The following is a 22,491-nucleotide window of genomic DNA, read 5'->3' as shown; positions in this document are numbered from 1 at the left end:
TTCAAAGCTCTGCCTGCAGGCATGCAGTTTACTGGGGAAAAGGCTGTGTTGGTGGCTTCACAGAGATTTTCTATTTCAGCTGGGATTTCCCCACAAAGATCTTCTGAGAAGCAAATCTAGAGGAGAAGGTGAAAGAAGAAATGGCTAGATCGCAGGTAAGCCTTGTGGGCCTGGCCTGGGGCCCTGTTGTTTTTTTCTGGGGAAATTCCATGCACGTAGGAATCGCAGGGCACCTGGGTGACTCAGCCAGTTGAGCATCAGACTCTTTATGTGAGTTCAGGCCTTGATCCCAGGGACCTGTGCTCCAGCCTTGAGTCGGGGTTAAGATTCTTCTTCCCTTTCCTCTGTCCCTCTTCCCTCAGTTTGCATTCTCTTCTCCCTCCCTCTCCTTCTCTCTCTCTCTCTCTCTTTCTTTCTCTGTCTCCCTCCCTCCCTCCTTCTGAATCTCTCTAATTCTCTGTCTCCCGCCCTTCCTCCCCGCCGTCTCTCTGTCTCCCACCCCCCACCCTCTCTCTCGCTCTCTCACCCTACCTCCCTCTCTCTCTCAAAGTGTGGTCATGTCTCCTCACTGAGGAGAGAAAACACTAAGACAACTTGGCTATACGAGTACCTGACCACGTCCCTCTTGACCTTGTAGTAAGAGACCAATGGGTGCAACTGGATGTTTGTGTGTTACCATATATGGGAGACACAGAATTAAAACCTATATAAAAACTATACCATGTGGTGTTCAGGGCTCAGTCTTTGGGTACAAACCCCACTGAATTATGCCAGCAGCAATGAATTTGTTTCCTGAAGAGAAAAGTCTGTGTGTGAGAATCCCACTACAACAGAAATCTCAAAAAAGAAATCAATGATTTATTTTAGTTCTGATGGTTCTGCTTTATGTTTCCACCTAATTCTTACCTTCTCAGAAATGATACTCCAGGTAGGTGGTTAGAGCCCTCCTCCCCTGTGTCCCAGAGACTCCTCTCCCTTCTCTCCAACCTACCTTCCAGCAAGGCATCGACAGTTGTCACTTTCAGTTAAAGTCCTGCAAGTATTGAAAATAGTCATTTTGCGACAGATTCAGATGGGAGGGTGTTGAGTCCAAGGTTCATGTTGCTGATGGGGTCTGGCCCTGGGGTTGCACTCAAGGAAAACCGTTCCCACTTAGTTCTGATCCCAATGCTTTCTCCATTCTGGGTAGAATAGGATTCTGAGAATATGATTCTGAAACACATAGGATGGATAGGAGGCACAGAATAACCTGGAAAGTTCCTTTTCGTTAGGATGTGTAAAAGCTACTTGAGAATATTGTAGATATTACAAGACATGGAAACTATATGTGACTGAAGGCTGAATAAATCCACTGTTTCTTCAAAGTAGTTTCTATTCTGACTTGCTGTTTGGGGGTCACAAGAACACACCGGTGGTCCTGTGTCCTGGGGTGTGCCTCAGGCACTGAGATCGCTTTGTTTCCTTACATCTGACGTTACCTTCTTTTACTTGGCTTTGTGTCCTTGCCAGATTTCTCCCCTGGAATGTAATGTAATTTTCCTTCTTTTCAGTTGAAATGTTTTTCAGGAAGATTCTCTGATCGATTTCTAGACACCACCATATTTAAAGTGGAAACTTCTTTTCCCACTTTCACTTTCCCTGTTGTTTTTTTCCCCAAGTTTATTTATTTTGAGAGAGTCAGAGCAGGCGCAGTGGAGTTGCAGAGAGAGCGCATGAATCCCAAGCAGGTTCCCCAGGGTCAGTGCAGAGCCCGACTCAGGGCTCAAACTCACAAAATTATGAGACTTTGACCTGAGCTGAAATCAAGAGTCTGATGCTTAACTGATGAGCACTCAGCCGCCCCCCCCCTTTTTTTTTTTTTGCCATTTCTAGGGAGGAGAACAAAGCCCAAAGAAATGTAGATAAACTTAAATTTTCTTACAACTTGTAACCCACTGGGAAATACTTGAGACTGGCAGAGGAAGATATTCCTCAAGGAATTTACAACTGCTTTAATGTTAATGCTTTTCTGGAGGCAAAAAGCAAGTTTAGCTTGACAATAGTCAGACTTCCGGGATCCTGTGAAGTTCTTTTACCTATGAAAAGCCCTTTCTAAACTTTTATTTCTACCCCTCTCATCTTAAAGTATATAGTCAATGGCTCCTCACTATCAAACTGCAGCTCATTCTATCCATAGATCATGTCTCTGTGCTTTAATAAGATCAGCCTCATTCACCAAAAAGGCCTCAGGAATACTTTCTCGCGCATAAATTTATTCCTGATGCACCTCAGGTCAGTTTCTTTTCTTTTCTTTTTTTTTTTTAATTTTTAAAAATGTTTTATTTATTTTTGAGATAGAGACAGCGTGAGCAGGGGAGGGTCAGAGAGAGAGGGAGACAGAGAATCTGAAACAGGCTCCAGGCTCTGAGCTATTCCTCAGCACAGAGCCCGATGCGGGGCTTGAACCCACGAACCGTGAGATCATAACCTGAGCTGAAGTCGGACGCTTAACCGACTGAGCCACCCAGGTGTCCCACCTCAGGTCAGTTTCCATGGGGCAATGAAGGTTCTCACTTTTGTGTAGTAGATCTAATGACCTCTGGGAGTTGAGGTTCTAAATCAGTCAGACCTTCATCCCACAGGTTTTTATGTCACTGCATTGTCATGACACAGACATTCTCTTCTATTTACTTCTTTGTATTTTCAGAAAGAGTAGAATCACATAATTAACATGTTTGAGCACCATAACATCCTGAAGTACCATAGAGCACAAGTGATGACTGTAACAAGGTGCCCCTATCAATTAGCAGTGCCTGGATGGCTCAGCTACTTATGTTTCCACTCAGTTTCAGTGCAGGTCATGATCTCAAGGTTCATAAGATAGAGCCCTATGTCAGGCTTCATGCTAACCTTAGGAGGACTCTTTGGATTCTCTCTGTCTCTCCCCTCCCATGCACCTACAATCTTTCTTTCTCAAAATAAATAAACATTAAAAAAAAAAAAAAAAACAACTTCCAAGGTGCCTGGGTGGTTCAGTTAGTTAAGTATCTAACTCAACAGAGGTCACAATCTCAGGGTTCATGACGTCGATTCCCACATCTCTCTCCCCCACACACATAGGATTCTCTTTTCCCTCCCTGTTTCCTCCCTCCCTCACTTGTGTGCGCTCTCAAAAAATAATTTTAAAATAATTGAAAAGATTTCCAAGAAAAAGTACGTTATGGGATCACTAAGTACTATAGTCAAAATACTTTTCTTGAGGTGCTGCATGGTACAAGACAGGTAATTTATTGACGTAGCACAGGGACAGAACCCGTGGGCTAACAGAACTCTACTTTGGCTATAGAAAGCTTATATCTTCATGGGGGAGGGTAGGTGCCCAGAATACTCGATCACAAATCTTGCTTGAAATTTCTGTTTGTAAAGTTACTTCTGCACAATCTCTGTTGCTTATTTTCAGTTCAATATTAACAATTAGAAGACCCTTCAAAAAATGGCGCATCCATGGATTCTTGGGTGGCTCAGTCACAGCCTGGAGCCTGCTTGGGATTCTTTGTCTTCCTCTCTCTGCCTCTTCCTCTTTTACACCATGCTTGCCCATGCCCTCTCTCATAATATAAGTAAACATTAAAAAGAAAAAAAAAAAAAGAATGGAGGAAGCAGTCTTTATTTGATGCTTCCCAAAACTATGCAGGGTTAGGTCAGCCTTCTGCGGTGAAGGTGAACATATTTCTTTGGCATCCCTCATCATAGTAGATTCAGAAATAAAAGCTGTTATATTTATATCATTCTATATGTTTGTGTTGATAGTGTAAGTAAAAGACCTGAGCATCATCATCTGCAACTAGATTGAGGAGTTTGATGTCATTGAAATGTTCTTTGTTTGGTTGGTTTTTTATTCATTTTTTTTTTATAAAATTTTTTTAATGTTTTATTTATTTCTAGGAGAGAGAGAGAGAGAGAGAGAGAGACAGTGTGAGCAGGGGAGGGTCAGAGATAGAGGGAGACACAGAATCCGGAACAGGCTCCAGGCTCTGAGCTGGCAGTCAGCACAGAGCCCGACGCGGTGCTCAAACCCACGAACCGCGAGATCATGACCTAAGCGAAAGTCGGACGCTTAACCGACTAAGCCACCCAGGCGTCCCTATTCATTTTTGAGAGAGACAAGGAGAGGCAGTGAAAGAGAGGGTGAGAGAATCCCACACGGGTTCCACACTGTCAGCACAGAGTCAGAGGTGAGACTTGAACTCAAGAACCTTGAGATCATGACTTAACCTGAAAATAAGAATTGGACACCTACCTGACTAAGCTACCCAGGCACTGCTCATTAAAACTGGTTTCTAGTCACCCTGATAATTTTCTACTCTATCATTTCTAATCTATATAACTGCTTTCAAAATGTATGGATGTGTGCTTGGAACGTATAGAGGTAGATCGGTTTTGTGTGCATATCTTCTTACCATCCTTCTTTTTAGGTTTGACACCTGCTATGAACACTGATTGAGGATCCAATCTGTGTATTAACCTGTGTGTTATTTTAGATCAACTCTAGGTCAGTTTACCTGGGTTAAAATCTGATCTGTTCCAGGGACAGGATGCTTGACAAAAGATTCACTAAAAACAGAAGAATAATGTGTTGTCTTAGATTATTATTATTTATTTTTCATGAATTTATGAGAAACTGTTAGATGCTCTCTACTAACCAGAAAATGCTTGGAAAACCTTTCTGCCTTTTTTTATTTTTTATTTTTTTCAAAATGTTTTATTTATTTCTGAGAGAGAGAGAGAGAGAGAGACAGCATGAGCAGGGGAGGGTCAGAGAGAGAGGGAGTTACAGAATCTCAAGGAGGCTCCAGGCTTTGAGCTAGCTGTCAGCACAGAGCCCGACATGGGGCTCTAACTCAAGAACGGTAGGATTATGACCTAGCCAGAAGTCTGACACTTAACCGACTGAGCCACCCAGACGCCCCGCCTTTTTGCTAGTTTGGTAGAACCTGTAATTGCTGTAAAACCCGTTCAGTTCAAGTACTCGAAGAGTTCTTGTCATTGAATTCTTCCTCTTTGTTATTGAACTATGTATCCCTTGGCCCATAGACTACGGCCTTGTTAGAAATGTAGACACCTACCTGCATTTCCTAGAACTCCTCAACAGAATCTGCATTTTAGCAAGATCTCCAATGCACTCTTGTGAATTCTGATTCATGTTAGAATATGCTAGGTATAGGGGCGCCTGGGTGGCTCAGCCGGTTAAGAGTCCAACTTCAGCTCAGGTTGTGATCTGGGTTCGTGGCTTCGAGTCCGCGTCGGGCTCTGTGCTGACAGCCAGCTCAGAGCCTGGAGCTTGTTTCAGATTTTGTGTCTCCCTCTCTCTCTGACCCTCCCCTGCTCACACTGCCTCTCTCTCTCAGACGTAAAAAAGAAAACAGAAAAAGAATATGCTAGGTATATTCTAACTCACCAAAACTTTCCATTAAGAAATAGACAGCCACATGGCTCAGTCGGTTGGGCATCCGACTTCAGCTCAGGTCATGGTCTCACAGTTTGTGAGTTCGAGCCCTGAGTTGGGCTCTGTGCTGACAGCTCAGAGCCTGGAGCCCACTTTGGATTCTGTGTGTCCCTCTCTCTTTGCTCCTCCACTGTTCATGCTCTGTCTCTCTCTCCTTCAAAAATAAATTAATAATCGCAAAAAAATTTTATAAAATAGACACATGTACTGTCCTTCAAAAATAAACAATTACAAAAAATTTTTTTAAAAATAGACACTACATGTACTATATGATGTAAATGCAGAATTCAAATATGTGTATGCCTGTGTTGATGCCTTCATTTTACAAATTCTCTTGAATAAACACAATATTTATATTGGTTCATACCTCAAAGTTAAAGAACATATTAGAGCATAATACTGTGTCACAAAATCGTTTTACTACAGAAATTAAGAAATTATTCTAAGCCAGACCAGTTCTCCTAATATTACTGAACTAACAGGAGTTTATTCCTTGGTGAATCACAAAAAACTCTACCAGGTGGGAATGTCAGAGAAAGGAAAATTGATTTACTGGAAATAAGGAAATCATAGGGTATAACTTCCAAACCAGAGATGCATAGAAGGAAGAATGTTTTCCTTTAATTTTTTTTTTAGTTTGAGAGACATAAAAAACAGAAGAGGGGCAGAGAGAGAGGCAGAGAGAGAATCTGAGGCAGCCTCTGCACTATCAGCACAGAGCCCAATGAGGGTTCTAACGCACAACCTGTGAGATCATGACCTAAACTGAAACCAAGAGTCGGATGACTAAGCCACGGAGACACACCAGAATGGTTTCTGTGTATTTAGGGTTAGGGTGGATATTTAGAAAGGGGAGGCGGGAGATATAGTGGCATATGAGCCTTAAGAAAACAGTTGTATACATTCTCTGTATGTTACACAGTAAATGACATTTGTGCTCCTGTTGGGTTGTAATCTTAGTATTATAATGAGGTAAAAAGGGAGCTCTGGAATGGCTCAGTCCCTTGAGTTTCCATCTCTTGATTTAGGCTCAAGGCACACCCTAACAGTCTTGAGATCAAGCCCCAAGTCAAGCGCCTCGCTAAGCATGGAGCCTGGTTGGAATTCTTCTCTCTACCCCACCCATACTTGTGCTCTCTCTCTTTGAGGAAATAAACATTAAAAAATATACACATAATGAGATAAAGGTAACTGTCCTCACTCCATGCTTTATCTTAATGTTCATCTGCATAGATGTGAGTCAGGGGTTAAGCTCAAATTGAGCCAATTCAAGCTCTTCCTCATGACAGTCATTATCTTTTGTCAGATACTCTCTGTTTCCACCACAGGACACTGCCCATGGGGTGTTTTGCCTGAAGCAAAAGGGAGGTGTAAATAAGAGGCTAAGTAAAATGAGGGACTAGGGTCAGTGAGCACATGCAGGTAAGCAGTGAAGATTGGTCATGGAGTCCAGCTGGTGACATTATCTCCCTCTTGCATCTTAGGTACCATTATAACCTTCTCATGTGACCACTTGGTAACTGTGGTATTTTTGCAGGAACTGCTGACCTTCAGGGATGTGGCCATAGAATTCTCTCAGAAGGAGTGGGGATGCCTGAGCCACAGTCAGCGGGAACTGTACAGGGATGTGATGTTAGAGAACTATGGACACCTCCTCTTCTTGGGTGAGGATAACTCCTTCCAAATTTCCTAAACCACACTCAGGGGTTTTGTTCCTTGTTTGAAGACTGTCTCTTGGAAGCTTTCTCTTTGCATGACTGGGATTCACTTACCTACAGTAAGGGAAAGAAGTAGGGGTTGGTAGACGTAGAGAATAATCATCACGATGTTTCCTTTCAGGTGAGTTTTCCCTTCCTTAGAGTATCATCATCATTTCTTAGATTAATGGCAATTCTAAAAATTGGGTGGCATTAAATAGTATTTCCATCTTCAATACGGATTTCTACCCATTATGGTAGTGGTAATACTCGAAAGTGGAGATCACGATGTGAACCTTGGAAATCTCTCCTGTTTTCCAAAGGGACTGCTGGGCAATCGTATTTGGAATGATGTTCCAGAATTCTAGAATGTCCTCTCGTCTCTACTGAGGCCAATACTGGTTTGAAAGGTAGAATCTCCAGCAATACTTCTATTCTGTTGTTCTAACAAACAGGTCTTGTTGTGTCAAAGCCGGCCCTGGTCATCTTTTTGGAACAAAAGAGGGAGCTATGGGATGTGAAGAGAAAGGACACAGTAGCCTCATGCCCAGGTAGGTGAGAATGAAGGAAGCAGATGACAGAGATGAGGTCCCAATGTGATGGAGGAAGACAGACCTTAAAATGTGGTTTGAGCAGCTCTTCTTGAATGGAAATTAGTTTGAGAAACCTAGTTTCATGTCTCTTCTTTTTACAGAGGGACATGTGCTTTCCAACACACCCCACTCTCACATTCTCTAAGGATTCTTCTTCAGTGCCACCAAAGGTCCTTCACATCCACAGTGAGGGCCCCCCTATCTCATTGGTTCTCCATTGCTTTGAGGGTTTGGGGAAATCTCTGTAGTTCTGAGGAAGTCTGTTAGTTCATTCTGAGTGTTTGTCTTGTGTGAGAAGTGTGTCAGGGTAGTTGTAGGCACATTGGGGTTTGGTGCAGAAATCCCAGGAACATTGGGGACAGATACCTGTTACTTGGTTTATGGCTTCCAATATATGGAGGTTTTAGTCTTAATTGTACAAAATTGAAACCCACTATTTTCATCAGATAATAAATCACCTCCGTATAATGAGAAAATTAACCCTTTATTTCACTTCAAAAGTTTAGTTTTTAGGGCGCATGGGTGGATCCGTTGCTGAAGCCTCTGACTTCAGCTGAAGTTATGACCTTACAATCAGTGAGTTTTTTATTCCTGCACAGGGTTCTGAAAACAGAACAGAGGAAGCTTGGAATTCTATCTCTCTTCTATTCCCCTACTTAGTCTGTCTATCTCTCTCTCTCTCCAAAATTAAGGAAAATAAACTTAGAAAAAATAAGAAAAGTTTGTTTTTTGACAGTATTAACTAAAATCAGAAACTTCCTGGGGCGCCTGGGTGGCTCAGTCAGTTAAGCATCCAACTTTGGCTCTGTTCATGATCTCACTGTTAGTGGCTTCGAGCCCCGCATCGGGCTCTGTGCTGATTGCTAGCTCAGAGCCTGGAGCCTGTTTCAGATTCTGTATCTCCCTCTCTCTCTGATCCTCCCCTGCTCATGCGGTCTCTCTCTCAGAAATAAATAAAAAACATTAAAAATAAAAAAAGAATTTAAACAAGAAATTTCCAGTCTATATGTTCCATTCCTCAGTGGTGAAATAATTACAGCTTGTATTATTTTCCTAGAATTTCTACATAAATTCATGTCACAGGGGAGATAGAACATTTAGAATTCAAAACTTGCAGCCTATAATAAAATCTCAATCGTTATATTATTTCTTAATAATTGAATCATTTTATAATTTTGTCATGTATAATATGAAGTTCCTGTGAGTTTGTCATATGTGTTCTCACTTTCTGAGAAGTTATATATGAGATCATATTATGATTTATTATATCAAATAGTTTTTAAATTTTTTGTAATATTTATTTTACAAAGACAGAGTGAGCAAGGTAGGAAGGAAAGAGAGGGACACACAGAATCTGAAGCATCCTCCTGGCTCTGAGCTGACAGCATGGGGTCCGCCCCGGGGCTCCAACTCACAGACCACGACATCGTGGCCTGAGCCGAAGCTGGACGCTGGACTTACTGTGCCACCCACACCCCTGTGGCCATAATACTATCTCTGAATGTGCACCCATGAAAAAGGCACATTTTGAATTATCGGCATGTCTTCATGCACAGGAAAATTGTAAAGTATGTTCATTAATATCAACCATGGAAAGCTCTAATGAAAGCCCTTATGAATTAAGCACTTAAAAGACATTATTACACAGAATTTAAGGGTATAGCCCATTTTGTAGAATCATGCAAGCAAAACACTTTCATTTCGTTTAAAGTTTTTGGTTCCCATGTATTCTGAGAAATGGAGAGAGAGAGTGGAGGAGGGGTAAAGAGAGAGGAGAGAATTCCAGGCAGGCTCCACACTGTCAGTGCAGAGCAGGATGTGGGGTGGAACTCACAAATGAGATGATGGCCTGAGCTGAAGCCAAGAGTCAGAGTCTCAACCCTCTCTGAGCCACCCACGCACCCCAAACCTTTCATTTCTTAACATACAAACAACATCAAAGTGCTAAAATATGCCAAAAATAAGTTTATAAAACGAATATTGGGATTAAATTTACATACAATCTGAGTGATGTAGAAAAACTAATGATTTCAGGGGCCTTTGTGGCTCAGTAAGTTAAGTGTCATGATCTCACAGTTTGTGGGTTCAAGTTTCCCATTAGGCTCTATGCTGATGACTCAGAGAATGGGGCCTGCCTCAGATTCTGTGTCTCCCTCTCTTTCTGCCCATCCCAGTCCCCCCGCCACACACTCTCTCTCCATCTCTCAAAGAATAAATAAACATTAAAAAAGATAAGTATTTTTTTAAAAGAAAAAGTAATCATTCCTTTTTCCTGATGTTGAAGTTCTCTGTTTTTAAGTTTTGTGTATTAGATATTTCAATTCTATTCACCAGACAGTAGAAAGTGAAATGCCTTTATTTTTATTCTTTACCTTTCAGCTGTATCATCAAATGATACTAAGAGCCTCCTTCCAAAGATTTTCATAGAAACTTCTTTCCAAAGAGTGTTAGTGGATAGGTATAAATATAGTTCCCTTGAGAATGGACACTTTATGACAGACTGGAAAAAGGATGGGGAGAGAAAAGGGCATCAAAGATATCTGGGGACTCCTTTTCCAGAGAACGATTATGAATGTAATAAATATGGGGATGTTTTTTATCAAAACAACAAGCTTATTACACATAAGACTATACAATTGGGAGAGAATCCTTGTAAATATAATGAATGTGGGCAAATTCCTAGCATGTCCTCCAATGTTGGTGATCATCAGAGGATTCATGTGGGAAAAAACCCATGTACATGCAATGAACCTGGGGACATGCTTAGTCAGTCATCAAGACTGCATATAAATAAGACAATCCAGACTGGACTGAAAGGTTACAATATTAAGGAATGTGACAGAGCCTTAAGCTGGCACTCAGCACAAATTGAACATCAGCCAGTACATACTGGAGACAAACCTTACAAATGTGAAGAATATAGTAAAACTTTTAATTATGGCTCATCAGTAAATGGACATAAACTAATCCTTACTGGAGAGAAACCTTACACACATAAAAATTGTGAGATGGCCTTGACCCAACACTCTCCTCTTATTGAACGTCACAGAACCCACACTGGAGAGAAACTTTACCAATGTAAAGAATGTGGCAAGTCCTTTAACCGATCCTCAGACCTTAATTACCATCACAGAATCCATGCTAGAGAGAAACCTTACCAATGTAAAGAATGTGGCAAGGCCTTTACCCATGCCTCAATCCTTTACCAACATAATCGAACCCATACTGGAGAGAAACCTTACCAATGTAAAGAATGTGGCAAGGCCTTTAATAAGGCCTCAAACCTACACAAACATGTCAAAATCCATACTGGAGAGAAACCTTACCAATGTAAAGAATGTGGAAAGTCCTTTACCCAGTCCTCAAACCTTTACAAACATGTCAAAATCCATACTGGAGAGAAACCTTACCAATGTAAAGAATGTGGCAAGTCCTTTAAATGGCCCTCCATCCTTAAGCAACATCAGAGAATCCATACTGGAGAGAAACCTTACCAGTGTAAGGAATGTGGAAAGGCCTTTAACTCTCCCTCCACTCTTCATCAACATCAGAGAATCCATACTGGAGAGAAACCTTACGAATGTAAACAGTGTGAAAAGGCCTTTAACTCTCCCTCCACTCTTCATCAACATCAGAGAATCCATAGTGGAGAGAAACCTTACCAGTGTAAGGAATGTGGAAAAGCCTTTAAGTCTCCCTCCACTCTTCATCAACATCAGAGAATCCATTCTGGAGAGAAACCTTACCAATGTAAAGAATGTGGAAAAGCCTTTAAGTCTCCCTCCACTCTTCATCAACATAAGAGAATCCATACTGGAGAGAAACCTTACCAATGTAGAGAATGTGGAAAGGCCTTTACCCAGAACTCATATCTTACTCAACATCACAAAATTCATACTGGAGAAAAACCTTACCAATGTAGAGAATGTGGCAAGTCCTTTACCCAGAACTCAAGCCTTTATAAACACCACAGAAACCATTTTGGAGAGAACACTTACCAATGTAAAGAATGTGGCAAGTCCTTTGGTTACCCATCAGACCTCACCAAACATCACCGAATCCATACTGGAGAGAAACCTTACCAATGTAAAGAATGTGGCAAGTCCTTTAAATGGCCCTCCATCCTTAAGGAACATGAGAGAATCCATACTGGAGAGAAACCTTACCAGTGTAAGGAATGTGGAAAGGCCTTTAACTCTCCCTCCACTCTTCATCAGCATCAGAGAATCCATACTGGAGAGAAACCTTACCAGTGTAAGGAATGTGGAAAGGCCTTTAACTCTCCCTCCACTCTTCATCAACATAAGAGAATCCATACTGGAGAGAAACCTTACGAATGTAAACAATGTGGAAAAGCTTTTAAGTCTTCCTCCACTCTTCATCAACATAAGAGAATCCATACTGGAGAGAAACCTTACGAATGTAGAGAATGTGGAAAGGTCTTTACCCAGCACTCATATCTTACTAAACATCACAGAATCCATACTCAAGAGAAATTTTACCATTGTAAAGAACGTGGCAAGTCCTTTATCTAACACCCACACCTTATTTAACATCACAGAATTCATACTAGATTGAAACTTTACAAGTGTAAACAATATGGTCAGATCTTTTACTGACCCTTACACCTTACTCGACAGCACTGAATTCATACTTGATAGAAAACAATGTAAAGAATGTACTAAGGTCTTTAATCACTCTTCAATCTTTACTCATTATCACAGAGTTCATACCGGAGCAAATCTTCCACATTTAGGAATGTGAGAAACGTTTTGTGGACTGCTCACCCCTTGCTTCGCATTGGAAAATTTATGTTGGAGAATAATCACTGAATACTAAAGAATGTGGCAAGGCTTTGAAGCATTGCTAAATGCTGACTCCTGATCAGAGACTGAATACTGGGGAGGATTTTGCAAATATAAAGAATTTGGGAAGCCTATTCATCAGATGTGAAGCTTCATTCTACACCACAGCATTCATACTGTAGAAAAAATTTAAATTGTAAAAAATATGGTAAACCCTTTATGACTGATCAACATTAGTTGGCATCACAGACTTTATAGTGAGAAGAAACATTACAAAGGTAAAGAATGTATACATCCTATAGTTGGACCTCACGACTTGCTCCATATCATAGCTAACTTACAGGATAGAAAGTAACATGTACAGTAAAAAAAAAAGCAGTGCTTATAAGTGCAATTTGATCCTTAATCAATATCCAAAAGTTCACATGAGATTTATATTCTACAGACATAATGAATGAGGAAAGGCCTTCAATTAAATGTATGCTTTAGCAAACACCAGCCAGTGCATAAAAGGTTACTTGAAAGATTTAAATATTCAGAAAAATATTGAACTGAACATTAGCTGTCAATAAGCATTACAGAATTCCCAATAGAGACTAGTATATCAGACTGTATTCAGACATTCATCAACATACTGATGATAAGGGCTAATACAATGTTAAACACAATGTGTATGCTATTATGCCTCAAGAGATTGATTGGGTCAATCTTTTAAATGTTTTTTATTTTTGAGAGAGAGCAGGAGCCAGGAATGGGGAGAGAGAGTGGGAGACAGAGTACAAAATAGGCTCCGGGCTCTGAACTGTCAGCATAGAGCCCGACTGGGTGCTTAAACTCATGAACTGCAAGTGCACGACCTGAGCCAAAGATTAATGCTTAATCAACTGAACCACCCAGGTGCTCCTAAATAGATCAATTTTTGCATAGGCATCATTAATTTCAGTCAGTGCTCTGCTTTTTGTCACATCAACCTTCTCTGACATTTGTGACTAGAAAATATTAGTGTATTTTCATTCTCATAAAACTTCCAAACTTCATTTATTCCAAATGGCTTTGGAAAATTATGTGACTATTGGTGCATTAAAGACATGACATGCCCTTCTTCATTAGGTGTGACTTATGTCTCATTCTCCACGGAAGATAAAGGAAAACATAATACACAATACATAAAGAAGATCTACATGGAGATGCTGTTGTTGGTTAAACATTGGTGCAAGTTCTGATGAAAAGGTGTTCAAAACATCATTCTTTTCCCTGTATTAAAGCTAAAATCTTATTGAATATTACAAATAAAATAATTTCCCAACTGGACTTTAAGGGAAAAAAGATGTGGCAGTGCAGTGAAACACCGGAATATCTTCACTACAGCAAGAGTTAGAGAATGTCAGTTGTTGTGTTTGAAGTGATGAAATGCTCACAGAAGTTCAAAAGGGCATAACTAACTTTTCCCCAAAATAGCATAGAATTATAAATACAGAGTTTTCGAGAATACCTCAGGCCTGAAAATTACAGACGTCTGAATTCGCACATCATTTTATCAACAAATAACTTTCTGAAGGCTTGCATTCTAGATATTGAACCATGCTAATAGGACGGATTGGACATGAATAACTTAATCTATGTGTTACCTTAATACATTTAATTAATAAAACAATTTTTTAAATGTGTTTCTATGGATTCTACAGCATGAAGTCTTATCCCATAACCAATGTTAACCTATCTCGTGATTAAATACTGTAGGAAAGAGATGGAAAGTAAGAAAATGTGAAGATGTCTTTCCACTGTAAGGTGGGAACCTGAAGTGGCTCAATTTTCAGAACTGCAGAGTCACAGGCAGCTCTTGGTCTCATCATCTGATGAATAAAAGTCATAGAGATATGGAATTGACAAATCTGGGATTCTGAGGATGAGGGAAGTGCCATTTCATCTTCATGATTTAACTGAGTTCCTGTGTATTACTGAGGACCAGATGCTCTAATTAGGATGACAATGATGCCTGTGATGCTCAGGTCTTGGTCAGTGGCAGTTATGGAGGAGGGCATATCGGATGATGTAAATCATTATGGGTATTGCTGTAAAATGTCACACGTTACAGTAGGTATTGGAGATGACGCTCAAAGGGCCTGGACACAGTGGGATAGGTTCAGAGACAGGGACCCGATGAGATTTATTAGAAACACCTATTATTTGACCCGTTTTCATTCTCTGAAGCAGGGGCTGTAGACAACCTACAAAGCCACATAGGGAGTAGGGAGTTTTTAAAGGGGCGTCACAGAACTCCTGAGCATTGACATGCAGGGGAAGCAGTGGTACAGTGCTGAATCATTCTCCATATGACCTCAGGACTTGCTGGCATCAGAAAAGGCCACTTTGCTACCATGGTCAAACTTGAATTTCTAGGAACATTGGGATCCTTGTTTCCCCAGCAACAGTGGCCTGTTGAAATCTCAAAGAAGCAACAAGTAGTCAAGCCATAAGCTAGAGAGCATAGGTCAGTGTGTTAGATGTATGTACCCATGACAGTGCTTGGAACAGGTATAGTCTGAGAAAGTCTGTATTTGTAAAGTAACAGACACATCATTAAGGTAGTTTTTATGGAGCTTTTAGTCTGCACACACAGCTTTTACTCACGAGGTGCTGTGCTGGGTACCTCAGGAACGTGCATGTGAGTTAGCCTTCTCATACCTTAGGGCCTGAAAATGGGTGTCCAGTATTTCCCCCAGAATATAGATGCTGTCCCCTACCTTTCTGTTTCTTTTTCTCCCATAACATTGATTGTATAAAAGAGGAGCCAAAAATGGTTTGGAAGAATATGTGAAAGCATGAACTGGAACCTCAGAGAATGTTCTCATTATTGACAAAGAAGTAAACTGGCGTGTGACAGGAGAAATTCAAATTTAGTAGTATATGTATGGAGACTCCACAAACAAGGAAATTGCAAAGAAAGGAAAAGTAAGGTATACATGTCTTTGAAGAAAAGAGAAGGAAGGCAGGAAGAAGGGGAGGAAGGAAGAATAGAAGTCTGGGGCCTCCGGGGAAAGCATGTAATTCACAGGAAGATGAAAAGTAAGTATTTGATAAGCAAATGTTTTCTGGGCCGCTCTATAAACAGTAGGACATAGAAAACTTTGTTCACATGGTCCTTCCTGGGTTCCTCCCTGTTGACCATACCTAGCTTGTATCATAATGTAGTCCCGTGTGGTGAGTGCTCTGATCCTGGGCAGCTTTTCTATGTATATTATTTTTTAGAGAGGCAAGTGAAAAGTAAACATTCTTCATGAATCTGCTTAATTTTGATTGCTTATTAACACCAAATGATGTTTCTGCCAAAGTGGCCCATCAGAGAAGAGCCTGGGTGTGACTCATAGAAACTGTAGGAGATTTTGTTCAGTTTTGGTTCAGGTCATGACCTTGTGGTTCATGAGTTCAAGCCCCGTATTGGGCTCCCATGCTTACGTTGTGGAACCTGCTTGGGATTCTTGCTCTGTCTGCTCCTCTCCCACTCATGCTTTCTCTCTTTTGCAAAATAAATAAACTTTAAGAAAAATGTTGAAGTAAGTGACGGTCATCAAAGCATGGAGTAGAATGTTGTCAACTACTGAGGAAGGAAATGTTGACATGATACTGGCATCTCGAGGTTACAGCAGGGAGAGCTCTCAAGCCCTATCAATCAGAGTGAATGGCAGACTCAACAGGAAGAAAATGTCTTTAGCTTCCACAAACTCGACCTTCGAGGTACGTTATACTCTACTATTCCAGCCGGAGGAAGACATGTTTCTGTATCTTTCCCAGGCAACAGCACAACCACTGAAAACCCACATTCCTTCAAACTATCATTTTACTACAAAGACCTTTTAGTTGATAAAAGACTTTTTAACATATCCCTTTTCTCCAAAAAACCAGGACTCTTCTCTATTCTCTGGGCTCTGCTATTGTTTTGCGTCAACCTGTTTGTTACCAGTTCCAAATTCTGTTATTCCAGAATGAACCCATGTTTTGGTGGATAAGTAACTGGCAGTGATTATTTATAGGTTAAATGTAACAATGTTCACTTATGTTGGATGAATAAATATGGGATTTCTATTGTACAGCACAGCGACTGTTTTCTACACTTGAAATTTGCTAGAAGAAAGCATCTAAAGCATGCTCACCACACACACACTAGTCTTCACTATGTTGGGTGCGACATTTGTTCATTAGTTTGATTTGGGTAATGATTTTTAGGGTGGTAAGGTTAGGAGTCTACAGAATAAGGGACACAGAAGACAGATTTCTAAACATAAGAGAAGTCACATTAGTCATTTATGAATGACGCCCACTTACGGTCTATGACAGCAATACTTACCCAAGCATCTGTTTAGAAAATTTCCTGGGGAAGGGGCTCCTGGGTGGCTTAGTCAGTTAAGCGTCCGACTTTCGTTCAGGTCATGATCTCGCGGTTCGTGGGTTTGAGCCCCACGTCGGGCTCTGTGCTGACTGCCAGCTCAGAGCCTGGAGCCTGTTTCAGATTCTGTGTCTCCCTCTCTCTCTGACCCTCCCTTGCTCACACTGTCTCTCTCTCTCTCTCTCTCTCTCTCTCCTAGAAATAAATAAAAATATTTAAAAAAAAAAAGAATTATTCTAAAAAAAAAAAAGAAAAGAAAATTTCCTGGGATATATTAAAATTGTAGAATAACAGAGATCAGTAGTGAGTGATTTCTTTTTTTTTTTTAATTTTTAAATGTTTTATTTATTTCTAGGAGAGAGAGAGAGAGAGAGAGACAGCGTGAGCAGGGGAGGGTCAGAGAGAGAGGGAGACTCTGAAACATGCTCCAGGCTCTGAGCTGGCAGTCAGCACAGAGCCCAACGCAGGGCTCGAACCCACAAACCGCGAGATCATGACCTGAGCGAAAGTTGGACGCTCAACCAACTAAGCCACCCAGGCGCCACAGTAGTGAGTGATTTCTTAAAAAATGTTTTGTATTTATTTTTAACAGTGAGTGTATGAGCTTGTATGGAGAGAGGGGGAGGGGCGGAGGATCTCAAGCAGGCTCTGCATTGACAGCAGAGAGCCCCCTGCAGGCACATACTCACAAACCATGAGATCATGATATGAACCAAAGTCGACTGATCAAAGGACAGAGCCACCCAGGTGTCTTAGTAGTTAATGATTTTAAGGGAGCAAAAGAATGCAAAAACAAACAGCCACTAGTAGGCCTGCAGATGTTATAAGCATATAAGAGGCAATAAATCCATGATAGAACTCACTGCTGTTTCCAGAACAAAGACTGACTTGACTCACATTCTCTTGTGGATTTTGTGGAAATTGAACACCCATTATGAGCCCCCAAATAGTGGAGTAAGTGTGCCAGGGAACTGACGATGCCTATCCTTTCTGGTCCCATGACTTCAATCAACTATGACCTGGACTCTCAATTTAGGATGACCTTTGACTGATTTGAAAATCAAATGCCCTTTGCCACATGTCTTGACAAATATGCATGTGTGCTTAGTGTAAAACTCACCTGATTTTGTTGTTTGGGGAAATAGGTTGGGAAACATTCCTGGTGTTCTTTTGTTGTAAGTAAAACCGGTTCTTTTCCCATGTCTTGGTTGGTGGTATCTTGTTCCACACCCACCAAGAGTGAAATCAGTTGTGGATTATAATTTCACAGTGTGTGTGGATATTTACTGTTTTAACCTTCAGCAACAACTGGATATTCATAAATGGAAAACAAGGTGCTGAAAGAGTATGCACAAGAAGCACTGAGTTTAATGAGAAAGACTGAAATTTAGGCACCAAAACATGGGATTCTCTGCTCCCATATAACTGCTTTTGGTTTTCAGCAAAAAGTGAGCACCTACCATTGAGACTAGAAATAAAGGGCCAAACTAAATTTTCAACTCCTTCAATCTGTTCACTCAGGGGGAGTCCAGAGTGGGACCAGACCTGATAAGTCTTCTGAGTGGTGCTTTAGAGTGAGAGGGTTCTAGGCTTCTGAATTCTCTACCCTATGGTGTTTTGCCAGGTCTCTTCCTGAGTTTGTGCAGGGGACAGTGGCAGGCTGCTCTAAAATGTGCCCCTTTGCCATGTTGATTATTTTGAAAGAAAAGCTACTTAAGAAACAGCGTATGTAAAAGCAACACTGCCCCCCAGCTGTCCCCAGAAAACAGGAAATCAGTCTTCAATGTAATAGAGGCCTATCTTGCACAGAGAGAGGTAAAGAGATATTCTTACTACCACAGATAGGGAGTTTAGAGCTGAGCAGTCTTCAAGATCAAACCTTGTTACTCTTCACTAGTTTGCTACCACTACCCAAATTCCATTCAGATTTGTATAGTAATGGAAGATCCAACAGGAGTTCCCTGCTGTCAAATCCTCACAGATGTGTTTTCTCTTTTTCGCAAAGCATAAAAACTATCGGCATTGGTCCTTTCAATAGGTCTCAATTTCATAATTTGGTCTTTGGATGCATGTATTTTCTTTGTGATTTTTTTTTTCCCTCCTCTATACTGTCTCCGTCAATTTGATTCTTATAGCAGCTAAATTAGTCTTGAAAATTAAAGGAACATTAATCCTCCCCAAACAATTTTCCCATATTATTTTAAATAACCTAGGTGCAGTGTTGAACATGTGTACATGCCTACCTTCAAATAAGCAGTCTATTTGCATACAAAATTTATTTGCATATTAAAAATTGCAACTATTCTATTTGCATATTGAAATTCTTTTAAATCTGGATTAAACAACTTCTAAATTTGAGGCTCTTTTTGTAACACCTTATTATGGTGACAAGGGGGATAGTCACTGTGTCAGATACTGTTATGCCCGATTCGCGAGTCCCCTGAGATCCCCAAGGAGCTGACACCGATGCAAGTACAAAAGGGTCTTTATTACAAGCTCGAGCAGGGACTCCAATGCACCCCGAAGCAGCGGTGATGATATGGAGCCCTGAACTCGTGATCGCAGGGCTTTTTATTGTGATTACAGTGGAGTTTGGGGCGTTCCAGCTTGGCAGCCTCCTGATAGGCACAGGCTGTCTTGTCAGCACCCGATTGGTTTGGCCCATCTGGCCTGACTGCAAACTGCCAACCAGAACATCTTGGGATATAGGCACCTGTTTTAAACTGATTGGCTGTTGCCGTTGCTAGGGAAGTAACCAAGGGCAGAACCTGGGACTGGGTTCGGGCCTAGTTCACTCTCAAGATGGAGATTTATTCTAAAATGGAATCAGTTATGTTTAGGTATTACATTCCCCCCTCTTCTTGAGACTTCTGTGGACCCAATCATGGGTCCTCTAGGAGCTCAAGCTCTATTGAGTTATCTGTGTTTTGGGGATGTTGGTATTGTAACCGGAGGACCATTAATTGGATGGCCCCCCCAGCGTTCTTTCATAAATGTAACTAGTCTATTAAGAATGCAAGGTCCAAAGGTTAGTAACAGCAATAAAATCAGTGGGGGGCCTAATAAAGTAGAAATCAGGGTAGTGAGCCAAGGAGAGTTGTTAAACCATTTCTCGAATCAACTCTGGCTCAGTTCATGCTTTCTGCTGCAGTTTGAGCTTTATTGGATTCTCTTGGTCCTTGACGGCCCTCCAATCTGGATTTGGAGTCAGGCAGTTGTCCTTGTCAGCAAATGGGTCAGCTGGTTTGGCCCCAGTGTAGTGGACCCAGGCAGCAATGCCATCTACCTACAGGACCATTGGGGTGGTTAGTAGCACAACATAAGGTCCTTTGCAGCGTGATTCCAAGTTGCCCTGGCGGTGTCTCTTCACGTAGACCCAGTCACCGGGGCGGTACCTGTGTGGCTCCGGTGGTAGACCTGTTTCATAGAGGGCACGCAGTTTAGGCCAAACACGTTTATGAACCCATTGGAGGCCTCTGAGGTCTTGAAGGAGATGGGCTTCTTCGAACTCCTCAATGGTCTCATGCTATATGCGGGGTATGATAGAGGGTGCTTTACCAAACATGATCTCAAACGGAGTAAATCCCATTTGATATGGGGAATTATGCACCCTATATAGGCTAAAAGGGAGGAGGACCACCCACTCACCGCCGGTCTCAAGGGCCAATTTGGTAAGGGTCTCTTTTAAGGTTTTATTCATCCTTTCTACCTGTCCTGAGCTCTGGGGTCTATAAGCACAGTTTAATTTCCAATCAATCCCCAGGGTTGTGGCTAGGCTCTGACTTACCTTGGACACAAAAGCCGGTCCATTATCTGACCCTATCATCTGAGGAAACCCATACTTTGGTAGGATGTCTTCCAGCAGCTTCTTTGCCACCACCTGTGCAGTCTCGTATTTGATGGGTATGCCTCAGTCCATCCTGAAAAAGTGTCTACAAAGACCAGTAAGTACCTGTAGCCATACCTGCCAGGTTTTACCTCAGTGAAGTCAGTTTCCCAGTAGGCCCCTGGGCGTCTTTCTCTTAGACGTGTTCCAAGATTATGGGGATTCTGGGTAGCGTTGGTCAGTTGATAGGCTCTGCATTTGCTGACGATTTGTTCAATTTTGGAGTTGGCGTCTTTAATTTTAATGTGTGATTGTCTCACCAGGTCTTGTAGTCTTCTCTGTCCCATCCCATGTGGGATGCTCGGTGTATTTTTGACAGAACCCTTATTCCCATTTCCTCGGGCAGAATGATTTTGTTATCTGAGGACCTCCACCAGCCCTTAAGGTATTGGGTCATAGGCAGTCCTTTAATCCATTGTTGGTCCTCGAGTGAATAACGGACTCTCTGATAGGTTGGGGTCTCCCGGAATTATGAGTTTGACTGTCAAGGCTGGGGTGCCTTTCAGGGCTGCTTCTTTAGCAGCCCGGTCGGCCATTTTGTTGCCTCTGGCTGTCTCAGTTATGTCCTTTTGATGGCCTGGACAATGGATGATAGCTAGTTTTTTCAGGAGCCATAAAGATTTGAGGAGAGCTAGGTTCTCCTTTTTATTTTTAATAGTCTTTCCCTCTGCCGTGAGGAGCCCCCTTTCTTTATAAATTGCCCCATGGATTTGAGCAGTGGTGAAGATCGACTATCTGTGTAGACATTTAGGGTTTTTTTCCTTGCCCAGAGTTAAAGCTTTAGTGAGTGCAATTAGCTCAGCTTTCTGTGCTGAGGTCCCGGCTGGCAGGGGCTCCGCCCAAATGACCTTTTCAGTGGATACTACTGTGGCCCCGGCATACCTCAGCCCTTGATGTATGAAGCTACTGCCATCTGTGTACCAGGTGACTTCCGCACCTGACAACGGGACATCCTGCAAGTCCGGACGGGTGGCATGAATATGAGCCAGGATCTCGACACAATCATGGAGGGGAGCCTTCAAGTCCGGGTCAGGCAGCAATGTAGCTGGGTTTAGGGCCGTCAGGGCCTGGAAAATAATTCTGGGAGGGTTGAGTAGCAAAGTCTGATAATGAGTCATGCGGGCATTACTGAGCCATCGATCTGTTGGTTGCTTTAGAACTCCCTCTATTGCTTGGGGCGCCTGGGTGGCTTAGACGGTTAAGCGTTCGACTTTCGCTTAGGTCATGATCTCGCGGTTCGTGGGTTCTAGCCCCGCGTCGGGCTCTGTGCTGACTGCCAGCTCAGAGCCTGGAGCCTGTTTCAGAGTCTGTGATTCCCTCTCTCTCTGACCCTCCCCTGCTCACGCTGTCTCTCTCTCTCTCTCCTAGAAATAAATAAAAAAACATTTAAAAAAATGAAATACATATATAACTGGAAAAAATTTTTGGGAGATTGAGAAGAACTGGAGATACTTAACAAATGAAACATGAAGTTTCCGTTTTCGTATTCAGAGAGTCAGTTGTACAAAATGGAACAGGTCTTCTCTCTCCACATGCAGAATTCATATAATTCTTCCTGTATTTTTCCCCTCTCTTGCCTTGCCTCTTATTGGAATAATTTTCTGCTACCTATGGAGTATTTATTACATACCTTGCACTGTC

General features: G+C 41.7%; 2 protein-coding genes across 2 annotated transcripts in view; both read left to right on the top strand.

Annotated features, from left to right (window-relative positions):
- LOC120222055 (zinc finger protein 595-like) overlaps positions 1 to 22,491 on the top strand; it is a 202,455-nt gene that overhangs the window by 85,577 nt on the left and 94,387 nt on the right. The gene's annotated exons all lie outside the window — the stretch shown is intronic.
- LOC120222052 (zinc finger protein 345-like) lies at positions 2 to 12,701 on the top strand. The gene is made up of 4 exons (XM_039219738.1): positions 2 to 155; positions 7,023 to 7,149; positions 7,638 to 7,733; positions 10,155 to 12,701. The coding sequence occupies exons 1-4, from the start codon at positions 141 to 143 to the stop codon at positions 12,308 to 12,310; spliced, it is 2,394 nt and encodes a 797-aa protein (XP_039075669.1). The 5' UTR covers positions 2 to 140; the 3' UTR covers positions 12,311 to 12,701.

Source organism: Hyaena hyaena, unplaced genomic scaffold, assembly GCF_003009895.1.
Source record: "Hyaena hyaena isolate Hyena2069 unplaced genomic scaffold, ASM300989v1 scaffold_838, whole genome shotgun sequence".
NCBI lineage: Eukaryota > Metazoa > Chordata > Mammalia > Carnivora > Hyaenidae > Hyaena > Hyaena hyaena.
The sequence above is the reverse complement of the archived record's forward strand: the minus strand, read 5'-3'. Positions and strand labels throughout refer to the sequence as shown.